Below are 14,884 nucleotides of genomic sequence, written 5' to 3' on the forward strand. Positions count from 1 at the left end.
AACCCATTTCTTCAAGCAAAAATCTAAGATCTTCTGCTTTTAGAGGCACACAATACCCCTAGGATCCTTTAGGAGCTTACTTTCTTTTCCCCAATTTCATCTCAAAATGTTTAACAGATGTCCCTGTTTCCCAAACTTGACTTTATTCCATGAATGAACCTGCACTTCACTATGTATGCCTTTACACAGCTGTCCCCTAGAATTCTTTACCTTAATTTGCTCAGCAAACTCTTAGCCATACTTTCAGAGTCTCCTGTGTGAAGATTTCTCCAGGTCTTGTAGGAAAACTTAGTCCCTTTCTGCTCTGTATTTCCATAGGATCTAGCTCACACTTCTATCCTTTTTCAGAGGAGTAAACTTCTCTTACTAGAGGAAAATTGTGTTTTCCACCCTGGAATCTCTGAAGAGTAGAGAATGTGTTTTATTAGTCTATTTTTAGAGTAGGAGTAATGTCACTTGGTATCTACTGAATGAATGAATAAACTAAATACTAAAAAGTACAAATCATGCTGTGTGTCTGCTATTTGCAGAGCAATAGGCAATGTTTATACACTTTGGGAGGCCGAGGTGGATGGATCACTTGAGCTCAGGAGTTCAAGACTAGATTGTGCAACATGGCCAAACCCAGCCTCTACAAAAAATACAAAAATTAGCCGGGCACGGTGGCACACACCTGTAGTTCCAGCTACTTGCGACTGAGGTGGGAGTATCACCTGAGCCCAGGAGGCGGAGGCTGTAGTCAGCTGAGACTGTACCATTGCACCCCAGCCTGGGCAATTGAGCAAGACCCTATTTAAAAAAAAAAAAAAGAATGGAAGCCCCCTTACTGTCACCTCCATATCTTAAAGAAATAACTATATCTGCAATACTGTAAATCAAAACTAAGTTTTTATTTTAACAGTGTGTTCAGAATCCCCCAATGCTATTTGTCAACCAGAGGGTACAAGTGAAGGATGAGGGAATATGAGGGGAAGAAGCTTCTTTTAAAGTAGGATATTCAAGCCAGGCATGGTGCCTCACACCTAGAATCTCAGCACTTTGGGAGGCCAAGGAGGAAGGATTGCTTGAGGCCAGGAGTTTGAGACTAGCCTGGGCAATAGAGTGAGACCCCATCTCTACAAAAAATATTCACCAGGTATGGTGGTGCACACCTGTAGTCTCAACTACTTGGGAGGCTGAGGCAGGAGGATTACTTGAGCCTGGGAGGTAGAGGCTGTAGTAAGCCGTGATCATGACACTGCACTTCAGCCTGGGTGACAAAGTGATACCTCGTCTCAAAAAAATAAATACAAATTTAACAAAACAAAGTAGGATAATCAATTGTTGCTTGATTAATTTCAAAGAATATTTAAATGTTCTGGCTCAAACAAGGTAATGACCACACAGTATTTTTTGGAGGTTAAGAGTTTAGGATGGCAATGAGTATATAGTAAGGTTCAATAAATGGTAGCTATTTTTAGCTGTGTGACTAGTCCCAATAAATTTCAACAGCATGGTAGTAAAAAAAAAGCCAGTGGGGTTAGGCACAGTGGCTCATGGCTGTAGTCCCAGCACTTTGGGAGGCCGAGGTGGGTGGATCACGAGGTCAGGAGTTCGAGACCAGACTGGCTAACATGGTTAAACCCCATCTCTACTAAAAATACAAAAATTAGCCGGGCGTGGTGACACATGCCTATAATCCCAACTACTCAGGAGGCTGAGGCAGGAGAACTGCTTGAACCCAGGAGCCAGAGGTTGCAGTGAGCCGAGATTGTGCCACTGCACTCCTGCCTGGGCGACAGAGGGAGACTCTGTCTCAAAAAAAAAAAAAAAAAAAAAAAAAGCCAGTTGAATCAGAGGGCAAGTGGGGTGAGAGTAATGAGGAGAGGAACTTCACAAATGGCACTACAGTTAAGAAAAGACATTACCAAATGGGTACTTCTCCAGTTGTAAAATAGTAGCAAGTTCTAAGATAACAAATGGTTTTTTCATCTGCTGAACATATTTTATTTATGTACAAGGGCCTTGAAACTGTTAGAATTCTGGGTTTATAAATTACTTCAAGTTTCACACCAAGAGAGTTTCTCACCATAAACTGACATTCCCAGCTGCTGGTAGACAGTTGATGAGCTCAAGCAAACTGAAGAAAGAAATGAAAGCCAGATTATAAGAAGACCAGGCTTCACTATGGCAAAGGGAGGGCCTATTTACAGGGATCCCAAACTGTCCCATTCACAGTAGCAGCATAGCAAGTACACTGTCACTCACAGTTCTACTTGGTTTCCAGGGGAACAACTAACATGGAGCGGGTACTGGAATCTAATGTGGATCATCCTTTCAAGTTTGTGCTTCCCTTCACAAAAAACACAATCCCATAAGAAGTCCTTTTCTGGCCAGGTGCTGTGGCTCACCCTTGTAATCCCAGCACTTTGGGAGGCCAAGGCGGGCGGATCACGAGGTCAGGAGATCGAGACCATCCTGGCTAACACAGTGAAACCCTGTCTCTACTAAAAATACAAAAAATTAGCCAGGCATAGTGGTGGGCACCTGTAGTCCCAGCTACTCGGGAGGCTGAGGCAGGAGAATGGCGTGAACCTGGGAGGCAGAGCGTGCAGTGAGCCGAGATCGCGCCACTGCACTCTCGCCTGGGCGAAAGAGCGAGACTCTGTCTCAAAAAAAAAAAAAAAAAAAAAAAAGTCCTTTTCTGAAAAGTTGAGCTTAGACTTCCTGATGTATTGCATTAATCTTCCCTGCCTGGAAGAACATGCATAGTATGCAAAGAAACCTTCTGTTAAAGTTTCCCTAAATTTGACAGCAGCATGAAAAAATAACAGTAGAGCAAACAGTAAGCTGGAAGAGACTTTGGCAATATATTCACTTTCCCTACTTCTAAACAGGGTAAGATCAGCAAAAAGATAATTCACTTATAATTCAAAAAATGTCATTAGCCATCATGTATATATAAAGCTCTAGGCTGGGTGTTAAAAAGTACACGTAAATAAATCAAACACAGACTCTCGCTGGACAATAAAATGCTAGACAGAGTCAAAAGACCTAGATTCTAATCCTAAATTAACCTCTAATTCACAGTTTATGTTTTCATGATGTATCTTTATTTCTCCAAGTAGAAAAGTGTTTAATTAGTGCCTAGATACTAAAAAAAGTCTATTTTATGTTTACTAATTGTCAACCTTCATCTTTTTCTTTTTAAGTACCTGAAACTTCCGGAAGCTTCTGAAGCAAGTCTAAGAAAAGCATGGATCTTAGAAACATGAAGACTTGGATTCAAATTCTAACCCTGGCACTTCACCAGCTATGTGACCTTGACAGCCTCCATTTTCTCACCTGAAAAATGGAGATAATCTTTAATAGTGTTATTTTATGTGTGTGTGTACGATCTATTTACCTATTTCCAGATAACCAGGCAAATAAAATCAACTCAATAGGTGGTAGGTGCTATTATTATTATTATTTTTTTTTTGAGATGGAGTCTCACTCTGTCTCCCAGGCTGGAGTGCAGTGGTGCGATCTTGGCTCACTGCAACCTCTGCCTCCTAGGTTCAAGAAATTCTCCTGAGCCTCCTGAGTAGCTGGCATTACAGGCGTGTGCCGTCACACCCAGCTAATTTTTGTATTTTTAGTAGAGATGGGGTTTCACCATGTTGGCCAGGCTGGTCTCGAACTCCCGACCTGAGGTGATCTGCCGCGCCTGGCCGGTGCTATTATCATTAACACCCGGATTAGTTAGAGGTACTATTATTTTTACTAACACCACTAATAATATATTTTTTTTTTGGGCGGGGGGCTGGAGGGGGACGGGGCAGGGGGTGGAGTCTCACTCATTCTATCGCCCAGGCTGGAGGGCAGTGTTGTGATCTTGGCTTACTGGAACCTCTGCCTCTTGGGTTCAAGAGTGATTCTCCTACCTCAGTCTCCTGAGTAGCTGGAATTACAGGCATGCACCATCATGCGTGGCTACTTTTTGTATTTTTTAGTAGAGATGGGGTTTCACCATGTTGGCCAGGCTGGTCTTGAATTCCTGGCCTCAAGTGATTTGCCTACCTCAGCCTCCCAAAGTGCTGGGACTACAGGTGTGAGCCACTGTGCCCGGCCAGCACCATTTGTAATATCTTTACTGTCCAAACAATGGAAACCATGGGTGACACCATTTGACCACAAGACGAATGAGAACAAGATATGTGAGAATTGGTAGCAATATGGGGGCAGGGCAGTTAACATGAATGATTCAAAGTGAGGAACAAAGATAAACACCAGTGATGGACTAACAAAACATGTGAACACATTATGCTGTTCGACAGAAAAACTCGATATGCAAGACATAAACTCTCCCTACGATAAGCTAGAAACAGTGACTTCAAGAAAAATATTGAGTGGATTAATTTTTCTTCTACAAAACTAAAAAATAAGAATAGGACAACTCTGAAAAAGAATAATAGGGCAAGGGGTTGGGCTAGCCCTATTAGATATTAAAATATATTAGGAAGCCTGGTGGAAAGATCAATGGATCGGGAAAGAAAGTCCAGAAATAGACCAAATACATGCAGAAATTTAGGGTATGACAAAGGTGGCAGTTCAGTGGGAGATTGATTATAAACACGATGGTGGGATGACCAAGTAACCCTGCCTCACAACCTTATAAACAAAACATACCAAAACAACAACAACAACAAAAAAAAAAACCCCACAAACAAATAAGCAAATTCTAGATTGGCCAACAATTTAAAATGAAAAATATTAATAGAAGAGAAAAGAAAATATTTTCATAATTTCAGAGCATGGATTGGCTTTTATAAACTTGTTAATACATGAAGAAGTCATTAAAAAAAAATAAAACACAGCCAGGCATGGTAGCTCATGCCTGTAATCCCAGCACTTTGGGAGGCTGAGGCAAGTGGATCGTCTAAGGTCAGGAGTTCAAGACCAGCCTGGCCAACATAGTGAAACCCAGCTCTACTAAAAATACAAAAAATTAGCTGAGCGTGGTGGCAGGCACCTATAATCCTAGCTACTAGGGAGGCTGAGGTAGGAGAATCGCTTGAACCTGGGAGGTGGAGGTTGCAGTGAGCCAAGATCGCGCCATTGCACTCCAGCCTGGGCAACAAGAGTGAAACTCTGTCTCAAAAAACAAAAAAACAAACAAAAAACACCACACACACAAAATCTATGCCATGAAATAATTTTTCACCGATTAGATCAGTACACATAACCAAAAAAAAAAAAAAAAAAAATCACACTAGTAGAGAAAGGCAGGGAAACAGGTATTTGTCTATGTTGAGGGTGGGAGTAGAGATGTACCTTTCTCTACAAGGGACATCTCTGTGGGCCTACAGAGAGCAATATGGAACACCCATCAAAATTATGAATACATATTCTTCAAACCAGAGATTCTTACTCCGGAGCCCCTTTTTATTACACAGACGCACACACATGAGGATGACATCCTATAGATACAAAGATAGTTTATGTACCATATTTCTAATGAAAAAAAGTTGGGAAACACCTAAAACACCTAAATGTGCATCAGTAAAGAAGTACTGGCCAGGCACGGTGGCTCAACACCTGTAATTCCAACACTATGGGGAGGCTGAGGCAGACAGATCACCTGAGGTTGGGAGTTTGAGATCAGCCTGACCAACATGGAGAAACCCCGTCTCTATTAAAAATACAAAATTAGCTGGGCGTGGTGGTGCATGCCTGTAATCCCAGCTACTTGGGAGGCTGAGGCAGGAGAATCACTTGAACCCAGGAGGCAGAGGTTGCGGTGAACCGAGATCATGCCATTGCACTCCTTCGTGGGCAATGAGAGCGAAACTCTGTCTCAAAAAAAAAAAAAAAAAAAAGTACTATAATACATTAGTATATACCTATGTAATGAAAGAGTATACAGCTATCAAAAAACAATGAGTCATATCTAGAGACATGTACCAGGAAAAAAGATTAAAAAAAAAAAAAAACAAAAAAAAGAGGCCTCTTTCTTTATACTGATTCTTTTTTTTTTTTGAAATGGAGTTTCCCTCTTGTTGCCCAGGCTGGGGTGCAGTGGCACGATCTCGGCTCACTGCAACCTCCACCTCCCAGATTCAAGTGATTTTCCTGCCTCATCCTCCCAAGTAGCTGGGATTACAGGCATGTGCCACCACACCCAGCTAATTTTGTATTTTTAGTAGAGATGGGGTTTCTCCACGTTGGTCAGGCTGGTCTCGAACTCCTGACCTCAGGTGATCCGCCTGCCTCGGCCTCCCAAAGTGCTGGGATTATAGGTGTGAGCCACTGCGCCTGGCTTCTTTATACTGAGTCTTAAAAGATCTCTTTAAAAATTAAGTGTAAAAAGAATAGCACACATCAGTATGTATGTATACGTCTCATTTATATGAAATCAGGAAATATATATGTTATTGCTTATTATACATAAATTGTCTGGAAGGATATATAAGCTATTGCGAACACTGGTTGCCTCTGGAGAGGGAAAGCTGGAAGGCGGTTAATGGAGGGAGGCCAACTTACGTTTTACTGTATACTCCTTTGTACCATGTGAATGTATTAACCTATTTGACAATTAGTTTTAAAATTTTTTTTAACTATTAAAAAGGTATACATTGTCCTCAGGGGAAAGGTGTGGTAGAATTTATAGAAGAAACAATAAATTTTGTCCCAAACCCATTATCCTTCCCATACCCACTCTGTAAGGCCACTGCTAATACAGTCTCTGAGCCTGACCTGACCCAGGCAGGGCCCCAAAAGTTCTGCAGTACTGGTCTTGCTTCCTCAAGAAAAACAAATCCTCTTTCTGCATTTCTTCGGAAATACTGAGCAAAAAGAGATGGCTGGGATTTCACAGAAATTACATGTTAACTTTTAGATCACTGCTGAAACTAAAGAATGGGTCTAGAAACCAAAACGAGAAGAACTGGATAGAACACTGGAAATCTCAATGAATGCTGGAAAGCCCTCTACATACTATTTCATTTTCTGCCTTGGTAATAGGGTAGCTAATAGAAGATAAAAACAGAGAAGATGAGAATGTCTTATGCAAATAACAACCTTTAGCATTCTTTACTCACACAGCAGTATTCCTTAGTGGGTACATACTCATGCATAGACAAGCTTTACCCAAAAGAACAAGTCCATACCATGCAGAACACAATCCCATGATGAAACCTCTCTAAAAGCCTGACTGGCTACTAAAACCAATTGGTGTTTTTTTTAAATTCTGGAGTTAGTAGCTACATCATGCAAGCTGGGAAACAGTGATTAAGAAATAGTGTCACTTGTAGGCTGTGAAAAATCTCAAAGACAAGGGAACATTTTTTGAAAGCTAGATTCAGGGAAGCCACGATTAAATGTATACTTTTTTGGGGAATTGGGGGTGGGGGGAAACGGGGCTACCATTTCTAAATCTTAAAGGAATCATCTTCTTAATCTCATTCCAATTACTTGACTGAATAGAGCCAAAAAAGAGTAAAATTATGAGGAACACAACATGGGCAAGTTTTACGGACTATGTTTGATGGACACAGACTATGCCCAAAACTCAAACCCACATGGAACTGTGGGGCAATGGATATAAGCAACAAAGTGGTCAAAAAATGTATCTGTATCATTGAGAGATCATTTCCCATTACTAGAAACACAAATAAATCGGTGCCTACCAATGCTGGTTTGAGGCCACCATTTCCTCATAAGGAGGTGGACTGATTTCATTTAACCTAAAAGCAGTTTGGATATTTAGTCCCACCAGCACAAGCTACATATAAATTGAAAAAAATCTCGTGCACATAGCTAGACATGAAATATTTTCTTTCCTCCTGTGAATCCTTATACCAAGTAATGATTAAAATTTAGCTGTAAACTTGATACATAGGAGGCACAATTTTAAAAAAATTAAGAAATGGATGATGATAGGTCTTTTGTTAGACAATTCATTGAAAATTCAACTTCCCCTAAAATTCAACGTTCAGTGCTGGGTAAAAAAGGCATGCAACCAAGTTACCAGCCTCCTCAAGCAGGACACAAGGAACACATTGGCTGCAGAAAACACACCGTAGCAGTTACAGGTTTCATGCCAACAAACCAATGATTAACAAGGATGATTAGAGTCTGGATGGAGCCAAGACACAAGCTCTTTGCCTTTCTGATGCTGACTCAAAAGCCACAAGCACACACATTTCCCCATGGCAGGTTCATACCAGCGGACTTCAGTTGCTTATATCTCTCTTGTTCCTGGATTGTAGACTTTGGCAAAAGTGGAGTAAGTCCTCGGGACTTGGTGGGTCTCATGTAGCCTTTCATTGGTTCTGCCATTCTGCTTTTATCTTCCTTTTTCCCTTCTCCTGGTGTCTTTGATTCAGATTTTTCTGTCATTTTCTGAGGTGTCTCCAAAATCTTATCTTTGGGTTCTGGGAGTCGAACACCCTTGGAAGCAGTCATTATTACTAACGTATCCGCCACCTCTGAAGGAGGAGCTTTGACTTTGCTATGTAAGAAATCTGACTGGATTTCTGGTGTTGGCAAGGAAACACTTTCCAATTCTGTGATTTTACAAGCCAGACTAATTTCTTTCAATTTATCATTTTCACTTTTTGGAGACAAAAGAGTCAGATCTACCTTCTTATTCAAACTATCTGAACCTTTGGAATTTCTATCTTGAGCATTTTGGTCCTCACAAAAACTGAGCTTTTGTGCTTTGTCTTCCAGTAAGTCAGGAATCTGAACTGGAACAGACCCTTCTTTAGTCTCTTTCTCTTCGTTCACTGGATGTGCTGGGAAATTACCTCTATCTGCATATCCTTCTAGGGCTCTGGCCTCTCCTGGTAGGCTCTGGTCTTCTACTGGCACTCCAGGAAGGAGGTGACCTTTTGCTAGCTCTGTGACTTTCTCTACTGAATGCTTAGATGCACCATTGTGCACTGACTCAGATTCTCCTATCACATGCCCTTCATCGATCCCTGCTTCATTTTTCATGTAATCAGCAAGCTCAGCTTTATTCTTAAGAGAGTGATCTCCATGAATGTGAACTGTTTCTATGGCTGCTGTAATAGGTAGAGCAACTCCTCCTGTGCTTGTAGAGGGCACAACAGCAGAGGGACCCTTGGGTCTTTCTTGACCTGGGACTCCATCTTTGGTGTAGTTATCTACCATTAATGATTTGGAAATCTGGGCTGGGGCTATCTCTTGCCCATTTTTTGCCAAGGTATCTGGAAAGGAATCACCTTCCTTTACTACTTGAGAAGTAGGAGTGGGCAGTTTTTCACAGGCTGCTGATTCCAGAACCTCTAGAGGAGATGATTTATTTATCAGCTCTGATGGTGTTCTGGGACAGGTAAATGTAATATTTCTATTTTCGTCCATACAGGCCATTCCTTCAATTCCCTGGTCCCCTGTGGTTTCCATGGGAACATGTATTTTTGTTGCATCTATCTTATTCTCCAGAATGTGCTTCTCAGGAGAACTATTTTTAACCTTTTTACTTTTTCCATCATTACTCCTTTTACTTGGTTTGTCAGCCACCGCAATGTATCTATTGGCTGCATCTGTCTTATTCTCCTCAGATACTACTGAAGGAACAAATCCTGCCCCCTGGATTTGCTCTTGGCAGCTCACATCTGTCACCTTGGCAGGTGGTTCAGTAACAGTAGAAGCCTTGACTGTGCTTATTTTGTTTTCCCCAAGAGTCCCAAGCTCAACAAAATTAACCTGAAAATTTCCACCCTTCCTGTCAACTGCTTCCACTGTGGGTTTATCTGGTGTATGTGAGAACGAAGAATCATGCATTTTGGGGAAAGTAAATCCTATTTCCTTGCTTTTATGGGGAATACTACCAGCATCTCCATCCTTCCCTTCAAAAGGTGGGTTAAGGATTTCTTCCTTCCTCTCCATTCTAGCAGGCTGTGTGGAATAATTATTTTTAAACTTTTTGCTTTTGCCTTCATTGCCTCTCTTTTTAGGCTTTTCAGAAATCCAGGGAGCTGCCTCATGATCCTTCCATGGACACCTTCCTTCCTTGCTCTGGTTACTGACACCCATATCTTTGACTACATCTCCTGTTTCTGTGCTAACACCAGAAGTCTGAGTCATGCCTGATTCACTTTCCAAAGGAATCAATGCCTGCATGGTGCCTGCCACCTTAGGCTGAGTCATCTCTTTAGGCTCCCCCATCACCACTGCCTCCGTGAGATCAGCCTTAGTGCCTGGTTGCTTTGAAGAATTCAGCCCCAGCTCCTCACTCTTATCCTGAGTAGTCATTCCTTCAGTTTTAGAGACTGGCTCACTCGGTATGAGAACAGCCCTTCCGTCCTTTTGGCTGTCCAGAAGAAATGGCAGCTCAGATTTTGCTTTTACCTTCCCAGAATCTGTTCTCATTTTCCCAGAACTTCCCCTTCCCTTCCTGCTTTTGCCATCACCTGCCATTGCCATTCTCTTAAATGGTTCATTCTCTACCCCAGGGACCTGTACCAACACTTGGCCCTGCAGCTGCTCAGAAGTAGAGATGCTGATCTCTTGTCTTTCGTTGGGAAAAGCTTCCTTTTTTAGTTCTTTATCCTCTTCAGCTCCTTCAGGAAACTCCTTCAGTTTGACATTCTGCAGTTTAGTCATTTTACTTTCATTATTCCCTTCTTTTAGATTACATTCTAATGGATTACTTGCTATCAAAGTGGGTATCAAATTTGGTATTTCTTTTGCTGCTGTGGGTTTTGAAACTACACCCATAACCTCTTGGTCCAAGAAAGGAGAGCAACCCTCTTTAAGTCCGATATCCAAAGGAGTTTCTACATTGTATGCAGAAACTTCTGCTAGGGGTCCTTTCAGATTGAGAGGGCCTACTGACTGGCTTTTATCTACAGGAGTCTTCAGGTGGGGTGCAGGCTGTGGTTTGTATTCATGTTGCTTCAGCAATTTCTTGTCTTGGCTTTGTAGTACTGACTTGTTACTTTTGCTCTCTTCCTCTACTCTCAGCTTAGACTGAGAACTTATTGCAGTTTTGGGGGCTTCTTCAGAAGGATATAAAGGAATTCTGAGACTCTCTGAGACAAAGTTCTCAGCTACCAGTCTGGCTGCACTGGAGTTAACTACACACTCCCTTTTCAAGTTTTCTCCAGATACAAGTCCATATTCTGTACCCACAGTGGTAGGCTGGCTGGGGAGAACACCTGATTTTTGTGTGTCAGCTGCAAATGGATGACCTTTAGGCTTATCTGCATTGTCATCATCTGAAGGTCCTCCAGCCCGGGGTTGAGAATATCTCTTTTGCTTTGGTTTCTTCTTCTTTTTCTTCATCATTATTGGTGTGCTTTCTATATCCCAAGCCTCCCTGCCAAGATCCCTCTGGGGTTCAAGTGAGTCAACATGAATACTTTTTCTTTGGTTCCCAGGCCCACCACAGGAGGATGAACCAGAGACCCAACCTGACTCAGACAAAGAGCAGTGGCCCAGCCTGTGATCAAGAGTCTTCCATGGAGGAGAGCCTCCCAGCAGCTCAGGAGGGACCCTGGCAGGCTTGGGCCGGGCTGACCTGCGGTCACTGGGTCTGCAAACTTGTTTGGCTTGTGTGGGAGGGGTACCGCAATACATGAAGTTGGCTAAAATTCCAAACAAAAAACTCCTTGTTATTGTTTCTTAAAAACAACAAAAAACAAACAAACAAACAAAAAACCCAGACCATATAATGACTAATTTAAGGAGGCTATTTTCACTAATACATATAGTACTTACTGTAATTTGCTCAGGAAAACAGTTTTTTCTAAAATATTTCTCACTTTTAACTGGCACTAGCAAAAATATTTAACAGATCATCATCTCAGGTAAAGATTGTTTTCAAACATTTATAAAATATTTGAAATTTCAGAAGTAGCAGGATTGAACTTTTAAAAATGAAACATTTCACATCTTTTAACCTCTAAAAATAAGCACTTACTGCCTGTAAATCTCATCTGATTTATATTGGTCATTCTTAGTGCTTGCCTCTTTTTGGTGAAATTTATTAATTGCTTCAGTTAAATATACATGATTTTGGACAAAATTTATAATTCTAAGACTTGGTCACCAATATTAAACTAATACTTGTCAAACAAAACAGACAGATTCTGGGAACTAGATCAGAAGGCCAGACTTAAGTCACTTCACGCACACACACAAAATATACTGAATCCACATTTTGGTCAGAGAAAAATTCTCATAATTCCAGAACCAGAGCATCCTACTTTGAAAGACAAATATGTTAAATTTCAACATTCTGCTCCTAAATGTACTTCCCAAAAGACAGAGAAATATATATAATGTTAAGTAGGATAATTAATTTTAACAATTAAGATGAGTACCTTTGGAAGAGTTTCAGCAGGTGATCTGGTCTAACCTTCCTCCCAGTTAATATAATATGGATCCAAGATCCTGGCAAGAGTCTCATTAAGAGCAGGTATATGCCAGCTCCTGTCAAGTCTGACCCAATAAATTGATTTCCAAGAATATTATAATATGTAAATAGTGGATTTCATTCTTGTCCTTACCCCTCCAATATCCTCTAAATCCTAGCCTTTGTTTAATATCTCAGGTTAATTATTGCATCGCTCAAAAAATTGCTAGGCTATAGTATCCCCCAGTATTTATAACATTTAATTCAGCAATTAATCAGCAGCTATTCAGTGCCATCTTTTATACTATTTTATTCAATTATTATGTAAATCTTGAGTTTCAGAGTTCATGCCTGAGAACTTATCTCTTCATTCAGGTTATAATATAATAATTCAGGGGCAAGGACGGGGACTTAAATATCTATATGCCTTAACATGGTGTATTTTGTATACCATAAGCACTTGATAAATCTTTACTGATTTGTTGAGTCAGTAAAACAACATTTAAAAAAAAAATCACACATTTATTTAAGCTCTAGTCTTGTGCTAGGTAGTGTGCAAAGCATTAGAGATTCTAAGTGAAATAAGTCATGGCCCCTTATGTCCCATATGTCAGGATGTCCACATTCCAATCATAGTCACAGAAAAGTAAACAGAAAATCAAGTTGATAATCATATACATATGCTTCTGGATTATTAAAAACAGGTGATCTTAAAATTCACTGAATAATCAAACTTTAAATTGGAAAGTATCTTAGAGCAGTACCTCTCAAAGTTTAATGAAAATTAGAATTATCTGGGGATCTAATTAAAATGCAGATGATAATTACAAAGGCCTAAGGTAGAGCCCAAGATTCTGCATTTCTACCAGCCTCTCAGGTAATGTAGATGCTGTTGAGCCATGGAACACTGTAACTAGTAAGGCTTTAGAGAACATTTGACCAATTAATTTATATTATAGCTGAGTAAACTGAGATATAGGCAAGTTATGTAACTTGCCTAAGACCACACAGGATAGAATAGTGAATAGCTGAACCAGATCAAAATTTGGGTGTCCTTTCTTCACTATGAAAACAGTGGAGAAGGCCAGGCGCGGTCGCTCACGCCTGTAATCCCAACACTTTGGGAGGCTGAGGTGGGCGGATCACCAGAGGTCAGGAGTTCGAGACCAGCCTGGCCAACATGGTGAAACCTCATCTCTACTAAAAATTAGCCGGGCGTGGTGGCAGGCGCCTGTAATCCCAGCTACTCAGGAGGCTGAGGCAGGAGAATCACTTGAACCCAGTAGGTGGAGGATGCAGTGAGCCAAGATCACGCCATTGCACGCCAGCCTGGGCGACAGAGTGAGAATCTGTCTCAAAAAAAAAAAAAAAATGACAACAACAACAAAAAAAACAGTGGAGAAAAAAAAATTAGGTATCCTGATTTGCTGTAGTAGTAATTTTTAAAGATATAACAAGCTGACATTCTGTCTAAACCAGATAAAATCTGTCTAAGAGAATTGACTTCATAAACTATACTGCTGATTACCACCATACAACAGGGAACTAGAGACAATGTCTACCATCACTACTCTATCGCCCCTAATTTGTTTCAAAGAGTTCATTTTGTTTTCCTAACTTACCTGAGGTCTCTGAAGAAAGCTCAGAAGGTTGACTGTTGCATGGTTTCCTTTCCCCTAGTTTTTCTAACACAGAATCCTCATCGGCCGGCAAGCTGCACTTTTTCCCCGTTCCTGTGACGGTTTCTAAAGGTAATAACAAAAGCCACACACGTTTCAGAGAAGCATGATTTCAGCCATTTTCCACATGCCAGAAATTGGATATGGGATTAGTTTCTAAGGAGTTCTCCTACAAGGGGCAGCAAAGGAGTGAAGTGGTAGTTGGAAGCTGAAGTTGGGAGGGTATGTCTAGTTATGTTACTTTTTTTTTTTTTTGGAGATGGAGTTTTTCACTCTTTGTTGCTCAGGCTGGAGTGCAATGGTGCGATCTCGGCTCACCACAACCTCCGTCTCCCAGGTTCAAGTGATTCTCCTGCCTCAGCCTCCCGAGTAGCTGGGATTACAGGCATGTGCCACCACGCCCGGCTAATTTTGTATTTTTAGTGGAGATGGGGTTTCTCCATGTTAGTCAGTCTAGTCTTGAACTCCCGACCTCAGGTGATCTGCCCACCTCGGCCGCCCAAAGTGCTGGGATTACAGGTGTGAGCCACCATGCCCGGCCGATGTTTCGTTTTTTAACATGGGAGAAATAACAAACGTTTGTTAAATGGGTGGGAATGATCCAATGGAAAAAGATTTAAATTGGTGTGAGGGGCAAAAAAGGGAAGAATACATGGGGCAATATATCGAGTAGGAAAGAGGAGATGGAATCTAGGGCAAAATGAGGAGAGGTTGGTCTTAATTAGGAGCAGGAACAGTTTACTTATAAAAACGGGAGTTTTCATAAGCAGAGTCCATGGATACAGATACAAGTAGTTGGGTAGATAATGGAATAGAAGTTTGTGGATGTTCTATTTTATTGCTTGACTTATCTGCAAGA

At 41.1% G+C, this 14,884-nt stretch overlaps 1 protein-coding gene across 49 annotated transcripts in view; it reads right to left on the reverse strand.

Annotated features, from left to right (window-relative positions):
- Positions 1 to 14,884, reverse strand: part of MAP4 (microtubule associated protein 4) — a 233,577-nt gene that overhangs the window by 49,230 nt on the left and 169,463 nt on the right. For all 49 annotated transcript variants that reach the window (XM_055382294.2, XM_055382293.2, XM_055382296.2 and 46 more), the window contains one exon: positions 13,969 to 14,091. In XM_055382294.2, the coding sequence (XP_055238269.1) occupies positions 13,969 to 14,091 (123 nt within the window). The remainder of the gene's footprint in view (positions 1 to 13,968; positions 14,092 to 14,884) is intronic.

The sequence above is a fragment of the Gorilla gorilla genome, chromosome 2 (assembly GCF_029281585.2).
Source record: "Gorilla gorilla gorilla isolate KB3781 chromosome 2, NHGRI_mGorGor1-v2.1_pri, whole genome shotgun sequence".
In the NCBI taxonomy this organism is placed as follows: domain Eukaryota; kingdom Metazoa; phylum Chordata; class Mammalia; order Primates; family Hominidae; genus Gorilla; species Gorilla gorilla.